Source organism: Mus caroli, unplaced genomic scaffold, assembly GCF_978045245.1.
Source record: "Mus caroli unplaced genomic scaffold, Mus_caroli_1 scaffold_19, whole genome shotgun sequence".
NCBI classification, from domain to species: domain Eukaryota; kingdom Metazoa; phylum Chordata; class Mammalia; order Rodentia; family Muridae; genus Mus; species Mus caroli.
The window spans coordinates 82,926,477-82,954,180 of NW_028227274.1; the positions used below are offsets into that span (position 1 = coordinate 82,926,477).

General features: G+C 40.0%; 2 protein-coding genes across 2 annotated transcripts in view; one reads left to right on the plus strand and one right to left on the minus strand.

Moving 5' to 3' along the window:
* CUNH18orf63 (chromosome unknown C18orf63 homolog) overlaps nt 1-12,237 on the minus strand; it is a 37,568-nt gene extending 25,331 nt beyond the window's left edge. The window contains exons 1-6 of the mRNA XM_021150331.3: nt 12,089-12,237; nt 10,866-10,944; nt 9,205-9,261; nt 5,385-5,496; nt 4,795-4,836; nt 3,348-3,424 (exon numbers count right to left, since the gene is read on the minus strand). Of these exons, the coding sequence (XP_021005990.1) occupies nt 3,348-3,424; nt 4,795-4,836; nt 5,385-5,496; nt 9,205-9,261; nt 10,866-10,944; nt 12,089-12,222 (501 nt within the window). The 5' untranslated portion in view covers nt 12,223-12,237. The remainder of the gene's footprint in view (nt 1-3,347; nt 3,425-4,794; nt 4,837-5,384; nt 5,497-9,204; nt 9,262-10,865; nt 10,945-12,088) is intronic.
* Nucleotides 12,238-26,376: 14,139 nt separating this feature from the next.
* Nucleotides 26,377-27,704, plus strand: part of Cyb5a (cytochrome b5 type A) — a 30,860-nt gene continuing 29,532 nt past the window's right edge. The window contains exon 1 of the mRNA XM_021150172.2: nt 26,377-26,645. Coding sequence (XP_021005831.1) covers nt 26,517-26,645 — 129 coding nt within the window. The 5' untranslated portion in view covers nt 26,377-26,516. The remainder of the gene's footprint in view (nt 26,646-27,704) is intronic.

Sequence of the window (27,704 nt, forward strand, 5' to 3'; positions counted from 1 at the left end):
CTCAGACATCTTTCATCTGAGTCTTAAAGTAATACAGCTCGTATCTAACTCTACCACTAGCCAATCAACAATATTTAACTATTGTTTTTATTCAATATATATCACAGATACTAGGTATCTGTAGTGGTTTGATAAGAATGGCTCCCACAGGCTCATATATCTGAAAGTCACCAGGGAGTGACACTTTTGACAGTATTAGAAGGATTAGGTGTGGCCTTGTTAGAGGAAGTGTGTCACTGTGAGTGGGCTCTAAGGTTTCAAAAGCCCATCCCAGGACAAGTCTCTCTCTGTCTCTGTCGGTCTGTCTCTCTGTGTGTCTCTCTGCTTGTGTATCAGGGTGTAGCTCTCAGCTACATTTTTAGCACTGCACCTGCTTGCTACCATGCTCCCTGATGCTGCTACCATGCTTCCTGCTAATGGACTAAGCCTGTGAAACTGTAAGCAAGCCCCCAATTCAATGCTTTCTTTTATAAGAGTTGCCATGGTCAAGGTGTCTCACCACAGCAACAGAACAATGGCTAAGACAGTATCTAATTCTACCAAAGGGCACCCAAATGTGACCAAGGAGACTATGGCTAAGTAGAGAAACCATGACACTAGCAGTGTTGAAAGGAAAACTCTGAATCTTGATTCTCTCACTATCTTTGTGACCTACAACAGCTATTTAACGCATGTCTCAGTTTGCTCAGTTATAACAATTTTGATCTTCTGTTCTGTGTCTATGCCATAGGAAGCATTTGGTGTACTTTACCTCATTAACCCGATCAAATCTGTACAAGCTACATACCATTCTCTCCAATTTACAAAATCTGAGATTAAGCGATATTAAGTAGAATACTCAAAGTGGCACTGTTATTAAATGAGTATTTGAGAATTGTTAATGTGATTTGAAGCCAACTCTAAATGTTTTTAGGTACACAAATATTAATGAGTATTTTGTAAATGTTCTCATCTTTATTCTGGCTTTTCTTCTGACCTTAATAAAATCTTTGGGCGGAAACACTTTGTACACATACTTAATGATACTCAATAAATAACTGACTATAGAATAAGCACAAATTTGTTTCCAGGTGCTTATTTTCCATATAATTAAAACTTTAAGGCAACAGTTAATATTATGTAATGCCTTTCAGAAACGTGCCCCTCGTGTATAAATTATAGTCTGAATGTATCAATTTGTGGCAATTTATACACACAAATTTCTATCTAGACACTTATCTGAGTTTTAGAAAAATAGTATAGTTTAACACAGTCTGAAATTGGAGAAATAACTATTACTAGGGGGAAATGTGTGGATTTTTAACTACAAAAATAAGGTCTGAAATAGTACTTCTTATAATGAATCATGATAAAGTATCTTTAAAGGTTCTCTAAAAAAAGATCAAAGATCAGTGTTTTTAAAAATTACTGAAATTTCTACTTAAATACTGAAATCATCTATAATGTAAATTAGAAGGTGGTTTTAAATACTGAAATCATCTATAATTTAAATTAGAAGGTGGTTTTTCCGGCCATCCGAGCTTCAGTTCCTAAAAATTTTGCAGCAGTGACTGACAAGTGTTGTGTAGCTTCTATGAAAGAAAGGTGAGAAAGACACAGAGCCTTTCCTCTAAAACTTCCCGGCATAATGATGCACTCATATAAACAACAGTGTGAACATAGAGAGATGAACCGTGAGAGCTGTGAAGTCTTCACAGGTGGTGATCATGAAAGATCATGGAGAACACATACTGAGAGTTCAAAGAACAGTTGGAACCGAAACTTGGAAGAATGGAGGACTGTCTGCCTTGGAGAAGCAGTTAACAGTGGCTATCGGGAAGAAGTGCTGCTAGATGCTACAGATAAGGAAAGCTTGGATCCATCTGATGAGGACCTCATCCATCATAGGAAGCGGTTGGGATTTCATTACGTAGTCGCTGGAGAACAACAGCACACTTTTAACACTGGGAAGAGACGTGTACAAGAAAAGCTGGAGTAGGGAGTGGCACCTAGCAACAACATCTGTCACCCCATAATCACCAGGACTGACTAGGCTGGCTGATTGATTGGCTAGGCAGGTGTCTCCTTCCTCCCTCACCATTTAATGTGTGTCCTACCGAAAGCTTCACGCTGGGTTGAGCAGCCTTTACTGATAGAGAGAAGCTCTCTTTGGCCAAGGGTATGAGAAGCTGTGCTCTCTAATAGAACTTCCAGAGAAGTGTTTAACTCAGCACCATTAGCACTTGGTGTCAAGTAATTCTTTGCTGGGGTAGAGGTGGGCTTGCTCTGTATATAGCCCATTCAGAAGCATGCCTTGCTTCTGCCTGCTGGACGCCAGCTCCAAATCACACCCTCCTTCTCTACACCTTGGTAACCAAAAACAGCTTCTAGGCTTTGTCAAATGCATCGTGGACAGCAGAAACACTTGTTTCCTCCTCCATCCTCCTCCTCACTGAGGAACCAATGGCGCCCAGTAAGGGAAACATGTACAGAGTGACCACTAATGCAGAAGGCTCTATGTGAGAGGCTCTGCGAATTAGTAATATAGAAGACAAAGACAGAAAGCATTCACATAGAAAAAGAGATGCAAAAATGCTTCTAGAGTGTCAAGGACAGAAGATGAGCATATTTACCATGACATGAAAACTTTTTTAATATCTAGAAGTGAAAAAGCAGCCAAAATTGGTGCTGAGGCAATATAAGGTAGTGACATTTTTGACAGGAATAATATGATAAAACCTTTGTTAATTGAGAAAAATGATATTGGAGGAAATTAGAACAATATAGACATGTCAAATAATTATCACCATGCATTTTGTTTATTAATAGTCTAACAATCTGGGCATGGTATCTCTTGACTACAATCCTAGTACTCAGGAGGCTGAGGTAGGAGGATACTTAAAAGTTTAAGGCCAGCCAGGCAGATACCAACTGCTCGCCAGCTTGAGCTAGAAAGTGAGACTGTTTCAAACTACCAAAACCAAACAAACAAATCGGAAAAACAACCAACCACTAAGCCCCTTTAAATGTTAGCACAAATGACAGGCTTCACTAAGACATTTAGTGTAAGTGTCTACTTGCACTTTGTTCACAGTTGCCCCACGAGTCTCTCTTGTCCACCCTGTTCTCCTGCTGGTCCTCTCCTCTTGCTTCTCCCTCCACATAGTCCCCCTCTGTGTCCACATGAGTATGTGTCTGTGTGCATGTCTATCCTACCCACGAGAGAGAATACTGCACGTGTTTTGGTAACGAAATCCTTTCTATCTGCTTCCATGTTAACAGTGAACATCAAACAGCAAATTTATAATAATAAGATATATTAATCATATAGTAAATATAGGAACTTATACAAATCAAATATTTTGTACCTCAGCTGGTGGCAATCTGATAGTATAGACTTCTATACTCAGACAAACTTGTGTTTCTGTTACGTTGATGTCTAATACTGAAAAAGAATTAACCATAAGTTTTCTGGAGTTAGTATTCCATCCTATCAAATAAAGCATTTACAGTAACGCATATTACTTTATATATGTATATATAATGTATATCAGTGTATACATTAGGAACAGTTTTTTATACATATAATTAAGTTCAAATAGTGAACCATAGGTTTATAAATTACACTTATAATTACACATAGTCTATAAATTACACTTCTATGACAAAGATTTGAAACAATTTGATATGTGTGTGTGTGGGGGGAGGTCCTATAACAGGATAACAGTAAGAAAAATAATACCTCCTACAGTTTAAAGGACACTCACTAACTGGTTGCTGCAAATCTGACATCTATTACTAAATTCCAGCGAGGTCTCACACCAAGCTTCATAAACAAAGCTGTGCTGGCATGTCAGAGGAATGGCATCTGAAGAGAGCTTTGAGAGCTTCAGGGATGCCGACCACATTATTTCTTGAGCTATGGAACAGTGAGGAGGCTGCATTTACTCTGTGAGACTTTAGTGAGTATACACTCAAAATTTCTGAGTTTGATCTAGGTATATTACATTTAAACAAATGAAAACAATCTAACAGAATCCCAAGAAATTTGCTCTTCTAAATTATTGTCTTGCTAACAAGGTCTCAAGCCAGTGTCATGAAGCTAAATTTAGGTAGCAAACTGGTTCACCTGGAGTGAGATCAGAGTGACTGTACTGTCTAACTGAAACACATAACCAGGGCCTGACAGGAGACTCAGTTCAGCAGGACAGGCTACTCTGCTGCACTAGCTGTGGATTACAGATGAGGATTTGAAAACTATATTCAATGATGGGGAGCCTGACACGATCTCATGCCTGCTGGGGGCTTATGATCCCACTCCTCTGCTACCTCAGCACTCCTCTACAGGGAGCAACCTCTCTTCAGTGCGACTATGCAACAATCAATTAGACTGGATGTTACAATACAGTCTATCTTTAAGATTAGTCATGTTCCTTTAGAAAGCATTTTCAGGATAAAAATAAAATTCTAATAAAAATAAGCTTCAATGTAAGAAATACAATTTTGATAATATAATTTAGGAAAATATATTCAAATACTTGCAGAATTAAAGATCTTCAGCATCATTTTTTTTAAGTAGAGAAATTAAAATACAGCGTTTCTTCCAATTAAGTGAATTTTTTCCTCTAGTATATAATATATACATATATATATGTATATATATTTGAATGAGAAGTAACTTTCTGGGTGAAATTCTGATTGTAAGTATGTGTTAGTACTTTCTGACATACAGTAATTGTCAAAAACCTAACAGGTTTTTAAACAACTGTTAATCATATTAATATTTTGTCTATTGTTTTATACATTTTTACTTACCAACTGCACTTTGTTTTCCCACATTAGAAAGAAAATCTCTTCCTTAAAAAATTCACAGGATATAGCATATTATTATAATACTGAAATAATCATTATTGATAAATATAACCATTTGAAGAAAAAGTATCAAAGCTATAAAGATTATAAAACAAATATGTAATGATAGCACATAGAAAATAGAATCATTCAAAAAGTATCTCTCTGCTGAAAAGGACCAAGATAACCAATAATTCATTCAAAAATTTATGTCTTTCTATAAAATATTTAGAAAACCATCAGACTTCAGTAAAAATTCAGGATAGCTCTTTAGGTCCAACTATACTGACATTCTGTGTGTATTTTATCAAATCCTTCATAACTTATTTATTCTTAAGTATCAAGTATTAAATAATAAAAGCGTTTTAAAGCAGCATCAATAGGACTCTGTATATTATCCCCATGAAAGAAGATTATTGTGGGCTTGTCTGACAATGTTTAGAGTTGGAGCTAAAACTCTTCTCTAAAAGTAAGAATCCTTGAAATAAAAACCAGAGGTACACTAGAAGTAACCTAGCTCAAAAAGTCTCAATGATTGGCAAACACAAAGTCACCTTGTACCAAGAGATGACCTGTCCTATTCCAGGCGGGAGCAAGTCTAGCCATGAGTGAGTACGAAAGGCAGTTTTGAAGAATTGCAGGAGTTACTCTTTGTGGAGCCTCCATCTAAAACATCAAAGAAAAGGTGGGCAAATTGAGAAAATTGCTATGTATCTGTAAACTCAGGTAATGTCTACAGGTTCATATTAACATCCAATAAACTAAGCAATTCTAGATTAAAATTATAGTTGTTCCTACAGATAGTACTGTTTAGTTATATGGCTAAAGAATTTAAAGAGATACTCACTTTGAAGCTACCACTGTGGCAAAGCTATCTGCCCAATTTCCTGCTTATGCTTGGGCCTAAACTCAAGAGCTGTGCTGAGCATCCAACCATGCATCCTGCTCCACACAGAGGAACTCAAGCCAGAATGATATTGTGGTTTATTTTCCCTATAGTTTAACATTAGAAATGGCTCAGCACAAAAGCACACGTGTAATCAAATACATATCCATTTATTCAAAATTAATCTTTAATATTAAGGCTTTCGTTGCTAACTCCCAAGCAATAGGAATCAGATTTATCCTCCCACTTAAAGTCTCAAAAGAAAAAAAATATAGGCAAGGTTTTGAAACAATGGTTCATCAAATACTGGACATTATGGAACAAATTACCCTCTATAGAGGGTAACATTCCCCATCACTCTCACTGGCTTATTGTACAAAGTGTGTTTCCAGGCTGTAGTCATGGAAGAAGCAGTCTAGTGAGTCTGTTAGTCTCTGGGAATTGAAGAGATAGAGCTGAGGGTCCACAGGGAGTCAAAGTAGTTAGGAAGTGCTGGAGAGGCCAGCTCTGCAGAGAAGAGACAGATGGCTCTGCAGATCAGCACAGTGCTCCCTGAGTTTTCTGCTGAGTAAGGATTAGCACACATGTGAGGGAATTGCTGAAGGTTAGAATGGAATCCAAAGCTGTGGAGCCTCCCTCTAAAACACATATAAAACACTGTGGAGTAAAAATCTAGAAAACTTCTATTGGAATCTGTAATAAAGACAAGCAGGAAAGTGAGAGCGCCAAGAAGTGTCCTCCAGTATTAATCACTGGGAAATCCACAGTTACACAGATTTCAATGCCCTGATCCCAGTAATTTACACAAAGAGAGAACAACAAGAATTTAGTAGATTTATCATCATCAAGCACCGAGACCCATTTCACATTTAGAGATTACTTAATACAATAAGACCAGAATACATATTCTTGTCAAGATGACAAAGGATGTTTACTAAGTCCATGATAAATTATACTCTTATCTCAGACGTTTTTAAAAATTGAAGCTTTATGAAATATCTTCCTAAACAATAACAGGATGAGAAATCATCAGCAGAAAGATCTCTGGGAAAGCCCCATTTGGAGATGCTACAACCTATTTGTAACACGTTAGGAAGTCAAAGGGACGACTACTCAGAGAACAGGCACAACTCTAACTATGTCCATGTCAGAAAAGAATGACTTCTCAACTCAGTGGCGTCAGTGGTCACTTTAAGCAGAAGAAAGGGAATACTATAAACTGAAAGCAAAAAAAATGTCAATGAACTACAAAGTGGTAAAACAAGAGAGAAAAACCAATGAAACCAAGTCCCCTCCTTAACCCCTGCTGAGGCTTGGCCTTTGCTAGCTACTGTAATGTGAAGTATGCGTCCCAAGACCTGGAGTCTGCACTTAGACCCTGTGACCCTACCCTAAGTTATTTCTGATTGGTAAATAAAGATGCCAACAGCCAATAGCTGGACAGAAGAGACATAGGTGGGGTTTAGGTTTCCCAGGCTTGGGGCTGGAGAGGAATGACAAAGAAGAAGGTGAATGGAGGAAAGAAGCTACCATGGGTTAGGAGGAGGAAGAAGCAGCTGCCCAGTTAAGAGAAGTTATTGGAGTTAAGAGAAGCTGAGATAATACACAGTAAATAGTAAGTAATAACTTGGGGTTATTGATAGGAAAGTAGATTTTATGCATGAAGAGTAGGCAGCTGTCCAGTTCTTTTTTTATTTATTCACAGCCTTTATTAAAGGCTGTGAGTATGTCTTTCATCCAAGAACTAAAAAGTCTACGGTGGGGTAGAAACCCCGGGCAGGATTAAAGTAATTTCTCATCTATGACTATTAACTCTCAAGGTAGACTGATCAGAACCTAAGAAAAAGAAAAGAAAAAAGATCAAAAGATCACACATATAACCAATGCTGAGTCATAAAGGATACATCATGTCAGATTCTATAACAAAAGAAACTAAGAGACTACCAAAGCAATTTCGAAAGTTTAGATGAAAACTAAATCCTTGAAATAAATAATATCCCTATTTCCTGTTAAAATGAAATTGCAGTTAAACTTTCAGAATCTAAATTTCATATAGCCCTATGGATGAGTTTCATAAAACACTGAGGGAAGAAATAATAAAATTAGACATGACTTCTTCTAAAAAAAGTTTTCTCGTTTATTTTGTTCATTTTTTAAAATTTTTTTTGAGCGAAGGTTTCTCTGGGCCTTGGCTGTCCTGGAACTCACTCTGTAGATCAGGCTAGCCTCTGCTACTCAAGTGCTGGGATTAGAAGCATGTGACACCACACCTGGCCAGAAATAGGATTTTATTAAAGAGGGGGCGGGGGCGGTATTTGTTTTTCACTAGATGATCCCTGATGGCAGGTATCTTAACTGATCCATGGCTGTGATGGATAATGTTAACTGTCAGATTGACCGACTTGACAGGTACTGAAAGGAAACAGGCTTCTGGGTGTGTCTGCAAGGATTTCAGAGAGAACAACTGAGGGGTGGGACCTACTGAGGGGCGGTGCTGTACCATCCCCACAGGCTGCAGATGAGGGAAGGCTGAAACACAGGAGGAAAGAGTAGAAAGCAGGAGAGCGCAGGCCTTCCCTCTCTCCTCCCACCTGGGGGGGGGGGGGACGACACAAGAAGAGCAGCTCTTCTCAGCTTCTTCACCTTCCCACCAGTGTGCTCAGCCCTCTGAAGCTGTGATGTACGGCCCCAACCCCCACACCAACTTTCTATCTTTAAAGAAGCTCACCATTAGTAGAACACAATCTATAATTTTATTTCTCTATATGTCAGTTATGTCACTGTGGCAATGATGCCATCTCTCAGAATTTCACCTTCTTTCCTGTCTGAGAATTCAGAAAATCCATTAATTTCTCTCTGTGTCTCCATAAATGTGCACAAAATAATTGCTTGCAAAAATCTTGGTCTTTTCCCATGCATAACAAGAACTTGTGAAAAAGATACTACAAGTTTTGTTTGTTAACTGAGCTGGTTAGACTTTGGCTATTTATTTATTTATTTATTTATTTATTTATTTTTGGCTACTTAACATATACTAGGGTCATCTGGAAAGAGGACACCTCAACTGAGAAAATGTCTTCATCAGATTGGTTGCTAGGCAATTCTGTGGATCATTTATTATTATTATTATTATTATTATTATTATTATTATTATTAATGATGGAAGTGGGAGGGCCAGCCCACTGGGTGCTGCTACCCCTGGGCAGGTGGTCCTGTGTTATGTAAGAAAGCAAGTTGAGTGAGCCACGCTGCAGGCCTGAAAGCAGAGCTCCTCTGTGGTCTGTGCTTCAGTCCCTGCCTTGATTGCCCGCCTTGCTTCCATTGCTGATGTACTGTGGTATCGAAGTATAAGACAAATAAACCCTTTTCTCCCCTAAGTTGCTTTTTGGTCATGGTGTTTTATCATAGTAACAGAAAGCAAACTGGGACACTGAAGTAGAATATACAACCAATATAGCATCTATATTATTATTATTCTAAATACATACCTTAGCTCCGTATTTTTCAATATAGGCACTAAGTCTCCCAGACTTAAAAAATGGTATCTATAACAGAAAGTCCACATTTATAAAAAGAACTTAACATAGACACAAAACAAAGTATTGTTACATATAAAGGTTTTTTAAAGGTTTATTTATTATATTTATATGAGTCCACTCTAGCTAATTTTTTAAAAGACATACCAGAAGAGGGCATCAGATCCTATTATAGATGGTTGTGAGCCACCATGTGGTTGCTGGGAATTGAACTCAGGACCTTTGGAAGAGCAGTAATTGCTCTTAAATGCTGAGCTCTCTCTCTAGCCCCACATATAAAGATCTTAAGCAAATACAACTGAGGGCATAGATTCTGACTACCATTTTACATATCTATTCTCTATCCATTTAAAGAAAGAAACTGTGGTAACCACTTTTTCCCTGAAGTAGGATCTGTGACAGGTACATGGTCAAGGTGAAGCTGCCTGATATTGACATGATCTTCAAGTCATATAAAGGACAAAAAGCAAATAAATGTCATATACGTGAAACTTGACCCCTTTTAAGTATACAAGACATGCTTAGCCATGAGTAACACATTCTGTCTAGACATGGACCTAAATAGAAGTTTAAATTTAAATGTTTAAAGAGTATTATTTAACTTAGAAGATACGGTTTTGCTAAACAGGCAGGGTCTCAGCCTGTCTTCTATACATGTTTGCACCTATAGATTAGCACAGCTATCAGTCCTCACCACAGACCCTTCTTCATGTGGTGGATGGTGACTACCAGAGACGCACAGCTGGTCAGTGTGCAGAGAGTAAGTGACTATGAACTGCTCATCCCTAAATGGGATAACTATATCATACTCCCTACACTAAGGCTCATGGGACATCCCAGGGGGTGGACAGACAGATGGTAAGAGACAGAGATCAGGGAGGATTGCTGTGGAATAGCTTCTGGGTGTTATAGGGTGACTGGACTCACAAAGTCATAGCAGTTGTGTAGGCCTGCACAAAATCAAGACAACCAGCATGCCAACATGAATATGAGGGACACATGAGGTCCCACATCTAGCTGAGAAGCTACTGAGTGATGGTTTCTAGGGAAGTGAGAATCTGCTTTCTTTAGGGGTGTGGTACCTGTTAGGTGACTATGTAGTAGACGAGCCAGCCCCACAAATGTATGGGCAGCACTAATTAGAGTCAGTGGATTGTTTTTTTTTTTTAAGAGGATATGAAGTTGGGAAGAGGAAGTGGTTATATCTGGAGGGATTTGAAGGGAAAAACTGGAGGGTGGAGGGAGAATGTGACAGAAAAAAATTATATGCATATATGATATTCTCCGAGAATAACAAAAAGTTGATTTACTGAGATGAGATACTTAATTATAATTAAAATATTGATAAAACACACTAAAGCAAATTGTGTCTTAGATATTGCGTATAACACATTCTGTTTACTAGTGGTCTCTACCTCAGCATTTATGCCAGATAAAGTTAAATATTAATTTAGAATCACAAAATAGATTTAAACATCAGACACATCCGTTAGTGGGGTATTCACTCAAACAAAAATATGGGGTAGTTAATCCTTGTAAACCATCTTTAATTTCTGATGTCATACTTGCATTACTGCTTACCAATACTGTTTCAAATAATCAGTAATACTAACCGACATCACTACTGAAATTTGGTTTAATATTCCAGACACAGGTGCTGTGAGAATATCTTCATGCAAAAGTAGCAACTGCCTGTGGAGAAGAAATACTTTATTTTCTAACTGAACTTGTCTACGTCTATAGTTGTATGTTACTGGAATACTTAGAAATAGTCTAAAAATCTCACTTCCTACCTAGTTTGTTAATTTCAAAGGTCTCAGAGGTAATTTGCAGTAAGCATAACTAAATTACACCCAAACAGGGAGGCTGCAGACTTCCTGATGCACTTGGGGGGATACGATACAGGGTGCACTCCCAGACTGCTTTTCTCATTCTGCCCTGAGCATTCTGTTCTGTTCAGGCATCTTACTGTAGAGTTTAGAACGCCTTTAACTTGAGATCCTCAAATTTCAGCCTCTAGACTGCTAGGATTATAGGTATGCTCTGTTACACCCAGTTCACTCCTAGAAAATTTAAAGGTTTTATTCTTTAAATTTATATTTAAAGATATTTATTTAAATATATAGTCTTGTATTGAGGACCTCAATTAAAGGAACTAATAAATGCGAATCCTTAATAATCAGGCTTCAGCTGAGCTGTTCATTAAAGATTATCTTGGGTCAGACATTACAAGATAATTCTTAGAGAAATACTATCCATTGTCCTGTTTGGGTATGAAAATTATATTAGTGTTTTAGTATCTTTAAGTGTCTTATAAAGAGCAGATAGTAAAGTTTCACTACTGAGTATCTCTATCTCTAAGTTTTGGGGAGCCTGACTTAATTTATGAAGTTAAGTCTTATAGAGAATTAAAATTTATTTTTGTTTTATGTGCGTTAGTGTTTTGCCTGCATGTATGTCTCTGTGAGAGTGTTGGATGCCATAGAAGTGGAGTCACAGACAGTCGTGAGCTTACATGTGGGTACTGGGAATTGAACTCAGGTCCTCTGATGGAGCTGCTAGTGCTCCAAATGCTGAGCCATCTCTCTAGCCCCAAGAATTAAAAAAAATAAAATAAAATAAAATAAAGCACAGAAGATGTCAGAAGTAGAAAAGCTTAACAGAGAGATATCCACTTCAGGTATTTTAAGTCCCTCTTTAAATCCAATTTATCCGGGTTCTTTGCTTTCAAAGTGTATATACAGATTTAATAAATGTTTTGAGGAAACACCTTCTACAATAGCAACCATGGGGTTTTTAAACTTTAAAAGCTTAGACAGAAAGCCTATGTTTTCACCTGCACATCTTTAGCTGAGCACTTCTAATGTCTATTTCTGCTACCCTGCTACTCAGTATTATCTGGACAGAGCAGAGTTTGTGTAAATCTGGAAGGATGATGAAGAACAGGGACTGCAGTCTGGACTCATTCATATTTTCTTCTTGACTGTGTTTCAGGAACCAGGCCTTCAAAAACAAATGAGAGTAAAGAGTGCATAGACAGTTTTAGCCAGCAGGCTTCAACACCAACTCAGCAGATAATATTTGATGTCATGTTAGAATAAGAAAATTAAAAAGTAAATTAGTAAACTTTAGCCACAAAAACATCACCGCTTCACCTCCACGGTTTCTCACCATCTCTAATCACTTGTATTTAGCAGAGTTTTATTGAGATAATATTCACCTGCAATTATCCAGTTACTATAAAGTTCAGTGCTTTTTCTTTACTATATTCATGGAGTTATACACTATGCAATAAATGAGAACACTTTCATCACTCTCCCAAGATTCTAAATCTTCAGTTCTACAACACAAGTTGAATGGTTAATTTAAATACAAATAATGATAATTTTAAAATCCCTAATTTGTTAAATGCCTTAGTCTTTTTTAGGTACTTTCCATATTGTGTTTAATAATTTTATTCTACTGATGCTGGCTATCCTTAAAGTTTTGTTTTCAGAAAAACATAATCTTTTCTCTCACATAATTTAACATAAAACATATAACCAAGACCTCTGCTGTTTTAGATTCTCTCTATAAACTACTTCAAGGTTAAAGAATATATTACTCTTTTATTTTACATGAAAGAAAATGTTAGCCAGAATCTCTAACTGTTTAATAGGTTTCATTTCCAACAGTTTACTTGGCTTTAAACCTCTACATGGGGCACCTTTCAAAGCTGCTAATTCACATTCTGCCTTTGGCATGTGTATCATGCATCTCACAAAACTGGGAAGTAAATGCAGAGCTGGGTAGGGAAGATCAACTACCCTGAGGTGCACATATACACCAGAGTAACCAGGTAATCTGGATGACTGAATGCTAAACTTAACACAAACATATCCCCTCTCTTTAAAAGGAAACGACAAGCCCTGGAATCTGATGTGTGGTGGACTTTAGTCTGATCTCTTTAACCAAAAGCCTTTGTTTTCATTGGAGGGATTCTAACCATGGCCTTTGGCTTGAACACATTTGGCTCACTTAAACCCCAGAAGGAAGCATGTGAAATTTTCCTCAGTCATATTTTAGTGCTGGGTTCACTTATGCTTCCCACGGGCCACTTTCTCAGTGACAGCAATATCGCCAACGTCTTTTAAAAAACAAATTTTAAAAGTGATTCTAGAAGTGTCTAATGCTTTTTAAAAATCAAAACATATGAGATTTAACAGAGTAATAATCTCTGGCCCTAAAGCTAGCGCTAATCAAAAAGAGCTCTCTGTTCAACACAGGGGAGGATGTGTGTGTGTGTGTGTGTGTGTGTGTGTGCGGTCCTCAGGATGCCGCACCCCGACTTTCCCTGGGCCCTCAGGAGAAGGAGGGTCTTATGATTCTGATGCCTCCCTTTCCTAAGCACCATGCTTCCTAATGCCTGGTGCCTCTCACATAATTTAAATATAAAAACGTATAACTAAGAGCTCTGCTAGTTTAGATTCTCTCTATAAACCACTCCTAGGTTAAAGAATATATATGTGTGTGTGTATATATACACATATATACTTAATATATAAAAATATATTAAATAAATATTAAACAAATTAAATAAAATAATATTAAATAAATATTAATGTATAAAATAAAAGAATATATAAATTTAGTCTTTACATATAAATATATTATTAGTATTTTTTAATTTTTAAAATTTTTAATTTTTTTACGGCCTCTCTTCGGGAGAAGAGGGAGGCCAGGCCGGCATCAAAGCCTGCTCACTCATGGCCGCCGCTGCCGGCGGCCCTCTCTGTACCTCAGTCTCTGTACTTCTGTCCTCTCAGGACTGTCCTGCTGCCCGCGCACTCTGGGGATGCTCTGTGTATGAAGCAAGCCTCGCGCTCCAGTCAGAACCTGCTCTCCTCAGACAGCTCCCGCCAAGCCCCATGCGCTCGAAATCCCGTCGGGCCTTGCGCTCGGGTCTGGCCTCTCCCATCAGGCCCTGCGCTGTACGCTCCTGGGAAGGCCTCTGCTCCCTACCCGCTCTCTGGTCGCCTCTGCTCTCTGGTCATGTCTGCGATTCTGACCTTCCTGCTCTCCTGTCAAATTTCCAGCTCCTGTCAGGACAGTGGCACTCCAGGCAGTTTCCTGCGCCCTGCAGGGGCCGCATTGGGGTCAGGCTAGGACTTCACTCAGCCCAGGCAGCACCCACCCAGTCACTGCCAGGCCTAGCAGAGGGCTCTTGTCAGAATCGAGCCATTATTAACCCTGCTCCCGCTGGGCCTTGTGCTCCCACCAGGTCTAGAGCTCCCGGAGCCCCTGTGCTTATCCATCCGTGCCTTATGGCCCTTGGCAGCTGCTCCAGCGCATTTCGTGTTCTGAGCATGTCTTGTTTTCTTCCATGGTACTTTGGTGCCTTTTTAGCGTAGGGAGCCATTTTCAGCACGACCTGCTGTGTCAACATGTCCCAAGCCCTACTATCCAATACATGTGGAGCTTACCACGCAGTTCTACCCCTGTGCTTTCCCCCACCAAATCCAGAGTTCAATTAGCACTTTGCAGGTGACCGAGATGCCTAAGAGTGGGTGGTGCTCAGGTCAGGGTAAAAGGACGGCCACGAAGCAGCAGCCAACAGAGTTCTCTGAGATGAGTAGAGGGCAGAATGTTCGGTTACTGAGGTGAGTAGAGGGCAGAATGTTCGATTACAGACACCTTTCTGCTCAGATTCTCTTTGCTCTGTGCAACTTCCAGAACTCCTTTTGTGGGGATAAAGCTCCACCACTGTAAGGTCTTAAAAAGCTTGAAATGCACTCCTGTGACTCATTTGACAGATAGTTATTAAGCACACACCATACACGGTTGCTCGTGTTTGATGATTAAACAAACAGTATTTTCTGTCCCAGAAGAATTTACTCGGAGTAGGAAAACATAGTATTACTGGAGTGAGCTCATTTTTTTGTTTGTTTGGTTTTTTTGTTTTGTTTTTGTTTTTGTTTTTGTTTTCGAGACAGGGTTACTCTGTATAGTCCTGGCTGTCCTGGAACTCACTTTGTAGACCAGGCTGCCCTTGAACTCAGAAATCCGTCTGCCTCTGCCTCCCAAGTGCTGGGATTAAAGGCGTGCGCCACCACCGCCCGGCTGAGTGAGCTCATTTTTGTTACACTCACAGAAAATGAGAGTTGGGAAGTAATGAGAGAATTGCCTGCTCTTTTTGATTAAGTTCTTTTGCAAGACTCCAAAGAGCTTTCTCCTTGCAGACATTCGAATTACTGACACAAAGTTTACCTGTAACATTCTTCAAGACTGCAACAACTCAGATAAGATGTGCTTATCAGAATTCATGCCCAGAAAAAAAAAAAAAATCCTCCACCAGTGAGCTCACCCTAACTGCTGATTAGGGCCTCCAACACTAATGGATTTTGTATGTAAGCAACTCACACGAAGTTCTGCTTCTTAAACATGCTAATAGTTCATCATGGTACTACAATTCTGAATGGAAAAAAAAGTTTCAGATAGGACACACTTTAGTGTGATCTTGTTTAAAAATAAGTGATAGTTTTCTAATCATTTCTAATCATTGTCTCTAGTCCTGTGACTGTCAAGGATTCTAAACATTTTGCATAATTACATATGGTATGTAGAATTCTATTTATATTATTTTAATATTGTTCTTGCTTGTTGCAGGGGTTTCTGCGACTACCCTGGCCAGCAGAGTGACAAGCCAGAGTAAGTAAGAAGGCAGTTTGGTTCATCACAACTCAGTAGCCAGCGTTAGTTCAAACTTCTGAAGTTTGACCCCAAGTAATTTATTTATTTTAGGACTATTTAAGCACAGCACAATTTGGTGAAAACTTATTCTGATGATACTCAACTCAATTCCACCATCATAACAGAGTATACATAAATCTTCATTCTTTGGAAAGTGCATAAATATAGATCCTACAGATTGACTGAGAAAAACAAGCTTATGATAGAGGTGTAAGGGAGTACCCAGTACCAGAAGCATCTCTAGCCACATAGATGGAGCAATGGTTAGCAGGCAGGGCTAGTAAACACATTTGCTCCCAGCCTTCTGTGTGGGTAGTAGGTATAGTATTCCTTCCTTGAAGAAACAACTCCATGAACTTAACATGTAGACAGACACAAAGACCTCCATGCTTCCTACATTTACCATTTAAACTAGTACCTACAATTATTAATTACTGATACTGCCCTGCTCCTGTCCCCAGGGGGACACACAGGCACATGTGCCTAAGAGTGCTCTCAGGACTTGAAAGCGAAATGATCACCTTTGACTTGTGTGTGGTTTGGTCCTCCGTATCATGCAAACTTCAGTATTGTAAGCTCATCTGGAGGAAATGGAACACGTAGAGACATATTTTAGAAGTTAGACCTGGTCCCCAGTCCTTTCCTCTATGTTTGCTGCCTCTCATGAGCTAAGTATCCTCTGCTATGTGCTCCCAACCCTTGTTGTTTGGTCCAAGTTCATGAGACCAGGTGATCATGCACTGACCTCTCTGTAACCGTGAGCTAAAATCAATAATTCCTCTTCTTTCCTCTTCTTCAAACATTTGGTTATTTGTTTATAACTATGGAAAATTAAGTAATATAAATTAATTTATGGCATAGTATCCTATATGTAATAACTTATCATTGTCTGAAGTTACTGTGATAAGTGACTCTAGATCACAAATGAACTCTAGATGCTTTTAAAAAATGTTGTCTGCTTTTTAGATTATAATTTTATTACAGTGTTTCTCCCTTCCCTTTCCCTAAATCCTTCCATATATCCATCTCCACTCTCTGTCTAATTTATGGCTTCTCTTTTCATTAATTGTTATTAGGAACACATACACACACACATACACACACACACATACACACACATACACACACACACACATACACACACATACACACACACACACACACACACACACACACACACACACCCTGTTCCGTCCATATACTTGTATGCATGTTTTCAGGGATGACCTTTGGAATTGGATAATCAATCAGCGTACTCTTCCCTATGACGAACCATGTGTCTAGATACTTTTACTAGCTCTATGGTCAGATATGATAGTTTATTGTACTTTAATTCCTCATTCTGATGCTGAAAGAATCTCGGTAGCTTTGTTGGTGTTTATGAATAGTCATGGGATAAAACAACTTCAACCCATAGAAAGATGTTTTATTTTCAAATGAATGCATATTTTAGAAAAGTTGGGAATTACTTCTGTTAGGTGGACAATTATTTAGATGTAACTAAATATGAACAAGAGACAGATATTTCTGGAAAGGAAAAGATATCCTACATTAACATGATATTCAAAAGTTTTGTGGGTGGGTTGGTGTCCCTTTCGCTCCATTGGGGTTCCTGCCTGGCTGTAGGAGTGGCCTTTTCAGGTTCCATATCTCCAATGCTGTGTGCCTCACGGTTAAGGTCACCCCTATTGATTCTTGGGTGCCCCCCTTATCATGGTCTCTGTTTCTTCCTGGAGATGCTCCCTACCTTTCCACTCCAATCAGTTTCAGGTTTCCATTCATTCTCGAGGGCATTTGGCCATGTCTCCTGTCCCTCCCCACACCTTATCCCTAACTTCCACCCCCCATTCCCCTCTCCATCCCCTCTCTCATCCAGTTCCCTCCCTTCATCTGCCTCTTATGACTATTTTATTTCTTCTTCTAAGAGACAGTCAAGCTTCTTTGCTTGTGCCTTCCTTCTTGTTTAGGTTCTTTGAGTCTGTGTAATGTAGCATGCGCACCCTGTATTTTATGTCTAATATCCACTTATAAGTGAGTATATACTGTGCATGTCCATTTTGGGACTGGGTTACCTCACTCAGGATGATATTTTCAAGATCCATTCTTCAGTTTGAGGACATCTAGGTTGTTACTAGTTTCTAACTATTACAAATAAAGCTGCTATGAACCAAGCTGAGCTATGAACAAAGCTGAGAAGTATCTTTGTGATAGGGGAGCATCGTTTTGGTGTATGCCCAAGAGTGGTATAGCTGGATCTTGAAGTAAAACTATTCCAAGTTTTCTGAGAAACTGCCAAATTGATTCAAGAGGTTGTATAAGTTTGCACTCCCACCAGCAATGGAGGAGTGTTCTCCTTGCTCCACATCCTTGCCAGCATGGTCTATCACTTGAGTTTTTGATCTTAGACATTCTGACTGGTATAAGATGGAATCTCTCAAGTCCAAGTGGATCAATGAGCTCAACATAAAACCATACACTAAATGTCATAGAAGAGAAAGTGAGAAATACCCTTGAACACATTGGCACAGGAGACAGTTTCCACCAGTGACTCAAGCTCTAAGATCATCAATTGACAAATGGGACCTTAGGAAACTGCAAAGCTTCTGTAAGACAAAGGACATTCTTATTAGGTCAAAACAGCAGCCTACAGATTAGGAAAGAATCTTCAGCAATCCCACATCTGACAGAGGGCTAATATTCAAAATTCATAAAGAACTCAAGAAGTTAAGTACCAACAACCCAAATAACCCCCAAAATGAGGCACAGAGTTAAACAGAAAATTCTCAAAAGAGGAATCTCAAATGTCTGAGAAGCACTTAAAGAAATGTTCAGTGTCTTTAGTTTAAAACATGATATTAAAAAGGCATATTTATATGCAGATTTTCTGTGTTCACATCTAAATTGAAGGTCCGTTTTAGTAGAAAAGTTTATTTGATAAGGAAAGCAGGTAAAGAAGTGGTGGGGCAAATATTTCTTAGAGTATATTTTTTATTTGCAGAAAGTTAAGAGTGGGATTGATCTTCTTCTTTTTTTTTAATTAGGTATTTTCCTCATTTACATTTCCAATGCTATCCCAAAAGGGATTAATCTTCTAAATGTTAATTACAATGTTCTTGCTGTAGTAGTCAGATGGCATTTGTAAATATTTGGGAACTTTTAATTCCTTAGGTTTCTGTGTGTAAATTTGCCTGTTTACAGTACCTTGCCAGATAGACCGTTTCCTCATACCTGTGTTTTGGAGTAAGGAAGGCTTATTGAGTAAGAATAACAATTGTACTGGGTAATGTTTACTGATGCCAATGTGCTATGCTCACTGTGAAACATGAACGAATGGCTTGTAACACTTGCTGACTAGGCCATCATAATACCTTCATCATACATCTGATAAAAGTAAAGATAGGATTCAGGTCACCAACCCCCAAAATGGTTTTGTTTTTGTGTGTATATGTGTACTGGTTTTGATTTGTGTGTATATGCACACTGGTGGGTGTGAAGGTATGTGCACATGACCTGAGGTTGGTGTTACACATCTTACTGAATTGTTCTCTACCTTCCTTATTGAGCCAAGCTCTCCCATTGAACCTGAGCTTGCCATGTTGGCTAGCCTAGCTAGCCAGCACACCCAAGGCATTTTGTGTCTCAGCCTCCCTAGAGCTCAGGTGGCAGAAGGTTGTCATACCCACCCAGCTTTTAAGCAGATTTCAGGCATTCACACTCCTGTCCGGTCCTTTGCCCATCAAGCATATCACCCACTGATACCTCTCCCCAGGTTCAAGGTTTTGTTTTGAAATACATAAGGAATTACTTGAAACCAAAGTTTGAAGCACTGAATTATAGAGGCTGTCATAACCTCAAGAGAAGGCTGTGTAGGAGGTCATAGGGTGATTCTGTCCTATGATGGTCCTAGGGCTTCAAGGGAAAAGGTATAATATGGTACATTATATGCCTATTTGTGAAAAAAGGAAAAGTCAGAGATCAATAATGAAGGGGTAGATAAAATAAGAAAATTATAATAAAATGCCTTTTAAGCAAAAATCAATGAAATTAAAAAAGAGAGAGGAGGGAAAAAGAAATCCAGGCAAAATAGAAGCTGATCTTTTGTCCTTTTGACAAAATGAGCAAAACTGGCAAACTTCTAGCAAAACTGACAAAGAAGAAAAAAAAAAAAAACCATACTACCTATTACTAATGTTGGGAATTCAACAGAGGATGTAACTACAGATCCTACATTATTAAGAAGAATTATTAAGAGACTAACATGATCGGGTTCTCACACATAGATTGAGCACACAATTGAAAAGTTCCAAATGGGGCTTGGATGATGGCTGTGGTGGATTGAATATATTTGGCCCAGAGAGTAGCACTATTTGGAGGTGTGGCCTTGTTGGAGGAAATATGTCACTGTGGGTGTGGGCTTTAAGACCCTTACCCTAGCTTCCTGGAAGGCTGAAATAAAGTGAAGTGGGGATGGGAACCCAACATTGTCTTCTAGTTGCACATGGTATGTCTGAATTCACACACACATGACTATTGACACATCATATTTATATACAATACACACACACACAAATGATCATAACTCACCCAGTATAAACCAGATATATTAAGCAGTTCTTTAACTAGTCAAAAAAATAAAAGTCTGCTGACCCATAGTAGACCCATATAATTATTAACCTAGGGATTCTAAGAAATCATTACACAAAAGTATTCACCAAATCCCTTAAAAGAAGGCAACAGGTCCTTGTTATATGAAGCTAGATCCCTTTATTATTCAATCCTGCAAACTACAGCAGCTAATATAGAACTGAGACAGCATCTTCTATCATAAACACAGGCACACAATTGTAAACAAAACATAAATAGAACTCAGCAGTATACACAAAAATTGCATACCACACACAAATGATGTTTATTCTAGAAACACAATGCTAGTTTGATATTTAAAACACAATGCATCTCCTGATAGGAAAGGGCTAAAGAAGGGAAGTCATATGACCATTTCTACTGATGGAAAACAAGATCAAGCTCTCTCCCTCCTCGTGCTAGAACTTCTCAGAAAGCTGGTGGTCGTGGAGAAGCTTTTCAATTTAGCAAAGAACACCCATGCCTCTAATCCCAGCACTTGGAAGGCAGGCGCTGGGGGGTGGGGTGGGGCAGGAGGAGACAACTCTCTTTGCTTCTTTGACAAAGAAAGAGCTTCAAGTATTTTATGTCTGAGTGTCCTGCCTGCATGTGTGTCTGGTGCCTGTGGGTAGCAGAAAAGGGTTTTGGATTTTCTGGAACTAATGTTGTCGACAATTGCTGGGAATTAAACCCTGGTCCTCTGCAAGAACAGACTCTGCTCTTAGTTGCTGACCGATCTCTCCAGCCACTCTTCCTGGTTCTTGACTGCAGATACAATATGGATGTCGGCTTCAAACTCCTCCAGATATGCCTTCCCCATGAGGTTGGACCCTCAAACTGTGAGCCAGAGAAACTGTCCTTCTTTAAAGTAGTTTTTCCCAGTTATTTTACTGCAGCAGCAAGCAAGCATATTATTATAGTCACCTTTCAAGATGGTTCTACTCAATGAGATAAAGGATTGGAAAAAAAAAAAAAAAGGAAGAAAGAGAGTGGAAGGCATAAGTCATTGTCAGATGATATAGTGGCCTACAAGGAAATCTCAACACACATGCAAAGAAGCAGAGTTCCTCAAAGTGCAGACTCGAGGGAAGTATCATAACTAGTTATGTAATTATATATTGAAAATGAATATAGGGTGTATATAAGAAAATACAACACCATTTATAATTGATAAAAAGTGAACACCTAAGACTGGCAAGATGGCTCAGTGGTAAAAGGCACTTGTCCAGCAAGCCTGGTGACACAAATTCAATTCTTAGAACCTACACCAAGGTGGAAATAGGGAAGTAAAATTGTCCTCTGACCTTCACACACATGCCGCTGGCATGTGTACCCCCCCTCCACATCACAGTAATAATAAGGAATACCTAAAAGTTTATGCAACAACTGTAATTTAGATCTACACCCAGTGAAGCATATAGAACTTGTGTGATGAAATTAAAAGAACCAATGAAAAATATCTAAGAATCTGTGCACCAGTCCTCTGTGCTCATAGATTTGAAAGGACCACAGTAAACAATTCTTCCTAACTTAACATATAGTTTTAATGAAAAAAATTCTTTTAAAAATGTGTATGCATGTGCCCATTGTTTGTATGTGTGCCACATACATGAAGGTGACATTGGAGGTTAGAGAGGGCTCTGGGGCAACTGGAACCAGACTCCAGGCAGTTGTGACAGCTTTATGTGAGTGCTGGAAAATGAACCCAGGTCCTTTGCAAGAGCATTACATACTTTAAACGACTCAGCCTTCTCTCCTCTTTCTGAAGGATATTTTCATTAAAATCTCAGCAATACATTTGTAGACCTTGCCTTCTACTGCCCATCTCATCTATCTCCTAATAACTTCCCTTGAGTTGACTACCAGAGTTCAGAGGTCCATTTGCCTGTCATCTCCACAAAAGTTTATTGTTCTTTATCTAAATCATATAAAAGGGCCATGACTTGCTTGTTTCCCCCCCCCCCCCACTTTAGGGTCTTGTGAAGATCTCCATGAGCACATAAAATGAACACTGCTCATGTGCTTTCTCTTGCAAATCAGCTCCTGTGTTTGATTGCTAGGTACAGCCAAATAACCCACATTTTAATTACTGTTGGGTATGTGCAGGACATTTCTTACTCCTTTCAAGTCTTCTCAACAAATAATGCTTGAGCAATTTGATAGAAGAAAAAGGAACCCCAGTGTAAGTCATTTATTTTATTTTATTTTTAATATTCTTTTTTTAAAGATTTTTATTTATTATATCTAAGTACACTGTAGCTATCTTCAGATACACCAGAAGAAAGTGTCAGATCTCATTACGGATGGTTGTGAGCCGCCATGTGGTTGCTGGGAATTGAACTCAGGACCTTTGGAAGAGCAGTTGGTGCTCTTAACCACTGAACCATCTCTTCAGCCCCCAAATAATTTATTATACACAAAGAAAACGGAGCTTGGAATGTATTACCGTTGGCACCTAGTGAGGTATGCCTGTAGTCCAAGCTACTCAAGAGTCAGAGACAGAAAGAGCTCTTTAACCAGGAGTTAGAAGCAAGGGGCCGGGCAGTGGTGGCACATGCCTTTAATCCCAGCACTTGGGAGGCAGAGACAGATGGATTTCTGAAGCCAGCCTGGTCTACAGAGTAAGTTCCTGGACAGCCAGGGCTACACAGAGAAACCCTGTCTCAAAAAACAAACAAACAAACAAACAAAAACAGACAAAAAGAAACAGGCTACACAGTACATTTCCAGCCAGACTGGAACACATAGAGAACACCAAAACAGACACAAAGAACTAAATAAAAATTGACCATCTTCAAAATTAACACTGTTTGCTTTGACAAGGACTGAGATGATGAGAAGAAAAGCCAGAAATGGGTTAAAAAATTTTCCCAGTTCTGACAACGAACTAGTACATCTATAAAATTCTTTTTTTATAAAACAGAATACTCTCAAAACTCAAACTTACAAAAGCAAAGAAAAATAAAATCCAGATGGCAAATAAGCTCGTGGAAAGCTGGTTCCAATTAAGACTTCTGCTTTGAACACCTATTAAATGGAAGTCAGGACAATACAGAATAATGACAAGGCTGGCGAGCATTTTGAGAACCTGGGTCTCTCAGGCATTGCTGTAGTCATGTGGCCCGGGAGATGACTTAGCAGTTTCTGACAAACTGATTATTCAGGTACTTGTATTTCCCAACAGCCACTCTCCCTGGCATGCAAAGGTAAAAAGTTACAGTCACACAAAACTTGTATACAATTGCTCATAGCAACTTTTCCGTGGTTAATCAAAAGCTGGAAATCTCCAAAAATGTACCTCAAGCAGTGAGTTTGTACATAAGCTGCTGTGACATGGCACAAGCACACGGTGAAAGATGATTGGAGCTGTTGTGGTCAAAGCCTGGCCCCTGGCAGCCCAAACAAGCCAGGCTCAGTCAATATTCCCCAACAGACCAACAACAAACAGTGATACTGAATAGCAAAGAGCATGGGAAGGGGGCACATAAAGAGTGCTAGCCACCTCCTTCCCCCTGCCTCAGCTCATTTTTTGTCTGACATGGAGTTTAGGCTTAAACAGAAGGTAAAAGTTAAGCATGACTAAGCACTTCTGGCTAAGCCTAGTCACTGGCCCATCTCAGCTTCTGTCTCCCTTCAATGGGCTTTGACAACTTGTCACAACTGTGTGAAATCCTTTTCCTGGGAGACAAGTTCCTTTTCTGGCTGACACCAGACTTCAGCCCTTTCCTTCTCCCAGCATGAGAGTCTATGGAAATTCCAATCTGGGGGACAATGCCTCAGCAATCTCTTGGCTCCCACCAGGACGGTTATGTCACTCCTCAGTGAAGACAGTGAAATCACTATGGATACAGTTCACATCTGGGATGGATTTCAAGGACAATGGAACAAATGAGAAAGCTGACCTCAAATGTGTTATTGTATGATTCCATTTATATAATATGATGACAAAATAATACAGGGATGAGACAGATTACTTATCACCAGGTGTTAAGGATACTACAGGAGGGTGTGAGTGTAGGTCAGGAAGACAGTGCCAGCTAGAGCTTGTGACAGAGCAGTTATGCTGGGGTATACGGAGGCACCCCATATACCCCATGTACCAGTCCTAAAACTTGAGGGAACCTTGCTGTATTGGTGTGGATTTCTTTTGTTCCCTCTCTCCATAACAAGGTCTTGCTATATAACTAAGGTAGACATGGAACTTACTAGGTAGTCCCAGGCTGGCTTCTAACTTGCCATCTGCCTGTCTTTGTCTCTAGGGTGGTGTTTTTGCAGGTGTGCGCTGCCTTGTTTTGGTACTGCGCAGTTACATTAATATGTGGTCATTGGGAGAACTGGGTGAGGGATACAGAGAAAGAGGACACATCTGTTCCACACTTGTAACTTTCCATGAAGCTATGCTTTAAAATTAAAGGGAAGCAGATCTCTGGAGTTCAAGGCCAGCCTGGTCTACACAGTGAGTTCTAGGGCAGCCAGGGCTACACAGAGAAACCCTGTCTCCATCCAACTCCCACAAAGCCCCATTGAACTTCTTGGATATTGTTCCTACATTATATGTTAGTTGGTTGATATAAAATAAAATATTCATATATTGTATGTGAACCAGGCGGATTAGTATCTTAATACAAAGAATTTACCTTAGAAATATTTCTGAGTAACAATTACAACCAGAAATGGTTCCTTATGGTTAAAAAGAAAAAAAAAAAAAAAAAACAGTGAAAATAGTTTGGATGCTTTGAGCAATGCTTACTTCCCAATGAGCAGCTAAGGGAAAGGGAAGTTCTGCATGTCCAAGCACCCTCCTGATTTCCTGGGAGAATCACTGATGTGGCTATCACTAATGCTATGTTTTTGGAGTTAATTGCCGTTGTTGAAAAGACCAAAAACCAAACCAAAACAAACAAACTACGAAGGGCTTTTAAAATAAGTAAATAAGTTGTCTTCTGTTTTCCCCGACTCCTGCTTCAGATATCTGTAATTTATATATAGTATTGACTTCCCGACAAAAGGGTAGGGGAGTGCCAGCCTGGGGAGGGACTCAGTGCTGTGCTGTGCCTAGTGTTGGTCCTTATGTAGGATGTAAATTTACACTATAGTGGAGGATAAGAGAAAGTCTTTGCCATGTCAGGGCCTGTGGCCCCGAAGTTATTTCAGGTTGAAGAAATTATTAGATGTTTCTAATTTTAATGTAACAATTTCCTTTGTTTGCCTGTTGGATGAGCCACCCCCAATCCCCTGCAGATTCCAGTGATGCAAAAGGCATGGCGCGTTATTTGGGGCCACACATTTATTTCCAGATCGTGTAACACTTGCGTAAGAGGTTCTTTCGAATGGTCCGTTCTGAAGGGAAACCACGCAGAGGGTCACTTTGGTTCACTGCAATTTGTTCCAAGTGATTATCAGGATGTAGGGCCGCTTGGTTTAGGAAATACGCAAGAGTTAATGTGAAGTAGGGTGTAAGGGAAGGAAACTAAGGCTGAGATGGAGTTTGACCTGGCCCTAAAGCTTCCTCTATACTTGGGCGCTGAGACCTCTGATTACATTTCCCTAGCTCCCTCCCACCCACCCCCACCCGCTGCCACATGCGCAGACTCAGAAAAACGTCTCCCCACCCAAAGGGCTGGCTTGGGGTAAAAGTGAAAGGCCCCACTTGTAGCCAATCAACACCACGCGCCGGGCTGTGGGGGGGAATGATTGGACTATTGGAGGGCGGCGGCTGAGGGCGGGAGCACCACACTGGCCAATCCCCAGAGGCCTTGCGGTCTGTGCCCAGTTTGAGGCACCGCCCCCTCCTGGTTCTGGGCACAAGGCCAGGTAGAGCTGGGAATGTCCCGGGCGGAGGCGCTCAGACCTAATCATAGCACAACCCTGCACGGCTGTGTTGCAGGGCCCGGAAGGCTCACTGTTCCGAGATGGCCGGGCAGTCAGACAAGGATGTGAAGTACTACACCCTGGAAGAGATTCAGAAGCACAAAGACAGCAAGAGCACCTGGGTGATCCTGCATCATAAGGTGTACGATCTAACCAAGTTTCTCGAAGAGGTGAGATGGGCACGCACGCTCCAATGGGGCGCAGGAAAGGGTGGTCCCGCCTGTGGATACCCCCAGTGTGACCAGGGACCGATGTCCGAATATGCGTTATCTGGGTGCTCAAGTGTTTGAGAACATTTAAGAGGGCCTTCCGCGTCTGCACACTTGTGTTCGCTTCTGAGCATGCTCACCTGCTTGTGCACGCCTGCATCTGTGCTCCTGAGTGCCTTGGGTTTGCACATCTGGGCATGCCCATGGGAGGTAGGGAAACATCATTGCAGTGTGGGCTGTTTTTGTAGGCTTCGATGGGCGGAGTATTTGCAGGCCATAGCTAGATCCCTACATGATGCTCAGGAGTGTCTTGAATAAATGCTACCCACTTGCTGGGACAGTGAATAACCGCATAAGGATTTTGAAAGAACCCTTCTCTCTCTCTCTCTCTCTCTCTCTCTCTCTCTCTCTCTTCCTCTTTCTCTTTCTCTTTCTTTCTTTCTTTCTTTCTTTCTTTCTTTCTTTCTTTCTTTCTTTCTTTCTTTTGCTTTCGTATAAGGCTCTTTCCATGTAGAACGCTTCCATTTTCGAATGGACTTTTAATATCAGCCGTTTGGAGACCTCTAGTCTTAAAAGCTATTTCCCCCAGAGGGTTCCTTAGGGTCGCAGGTAGGGGCGGGGGGGGGGGGGCGCTCCCAGGGCTACTTTGATGTCCAGACCCATAAATTTACTAGTGTTCACTCAGCAGAGCCTGAAGGATGTGGACCTTAATGGATTAGTGACTTGTCTCAGAGCCCCAGCACCAGGTGAGTGTCCTAAAGACTCCCTAGTGTGTGCCTTGAGCTAGTACTAAGGAAGGGAGGTAGGCAGCGTGGTACAGTCAGAAAACTGGAACCAAATCTTTAGGCTACTTTGGAAATTGTAAAATGGCTTTATTTAGAGGAAAACATTTCCTCTGGCCATGCTGATCTCAAGATTGTAGTTTTCGCTGCCCAGCCCAAGGGGCGTTTTGTATGTAGTCTTTCCTTTATTCCTTCCAGATGCACTGTGACTTCGGGTCACACACACTCCCAACGACTC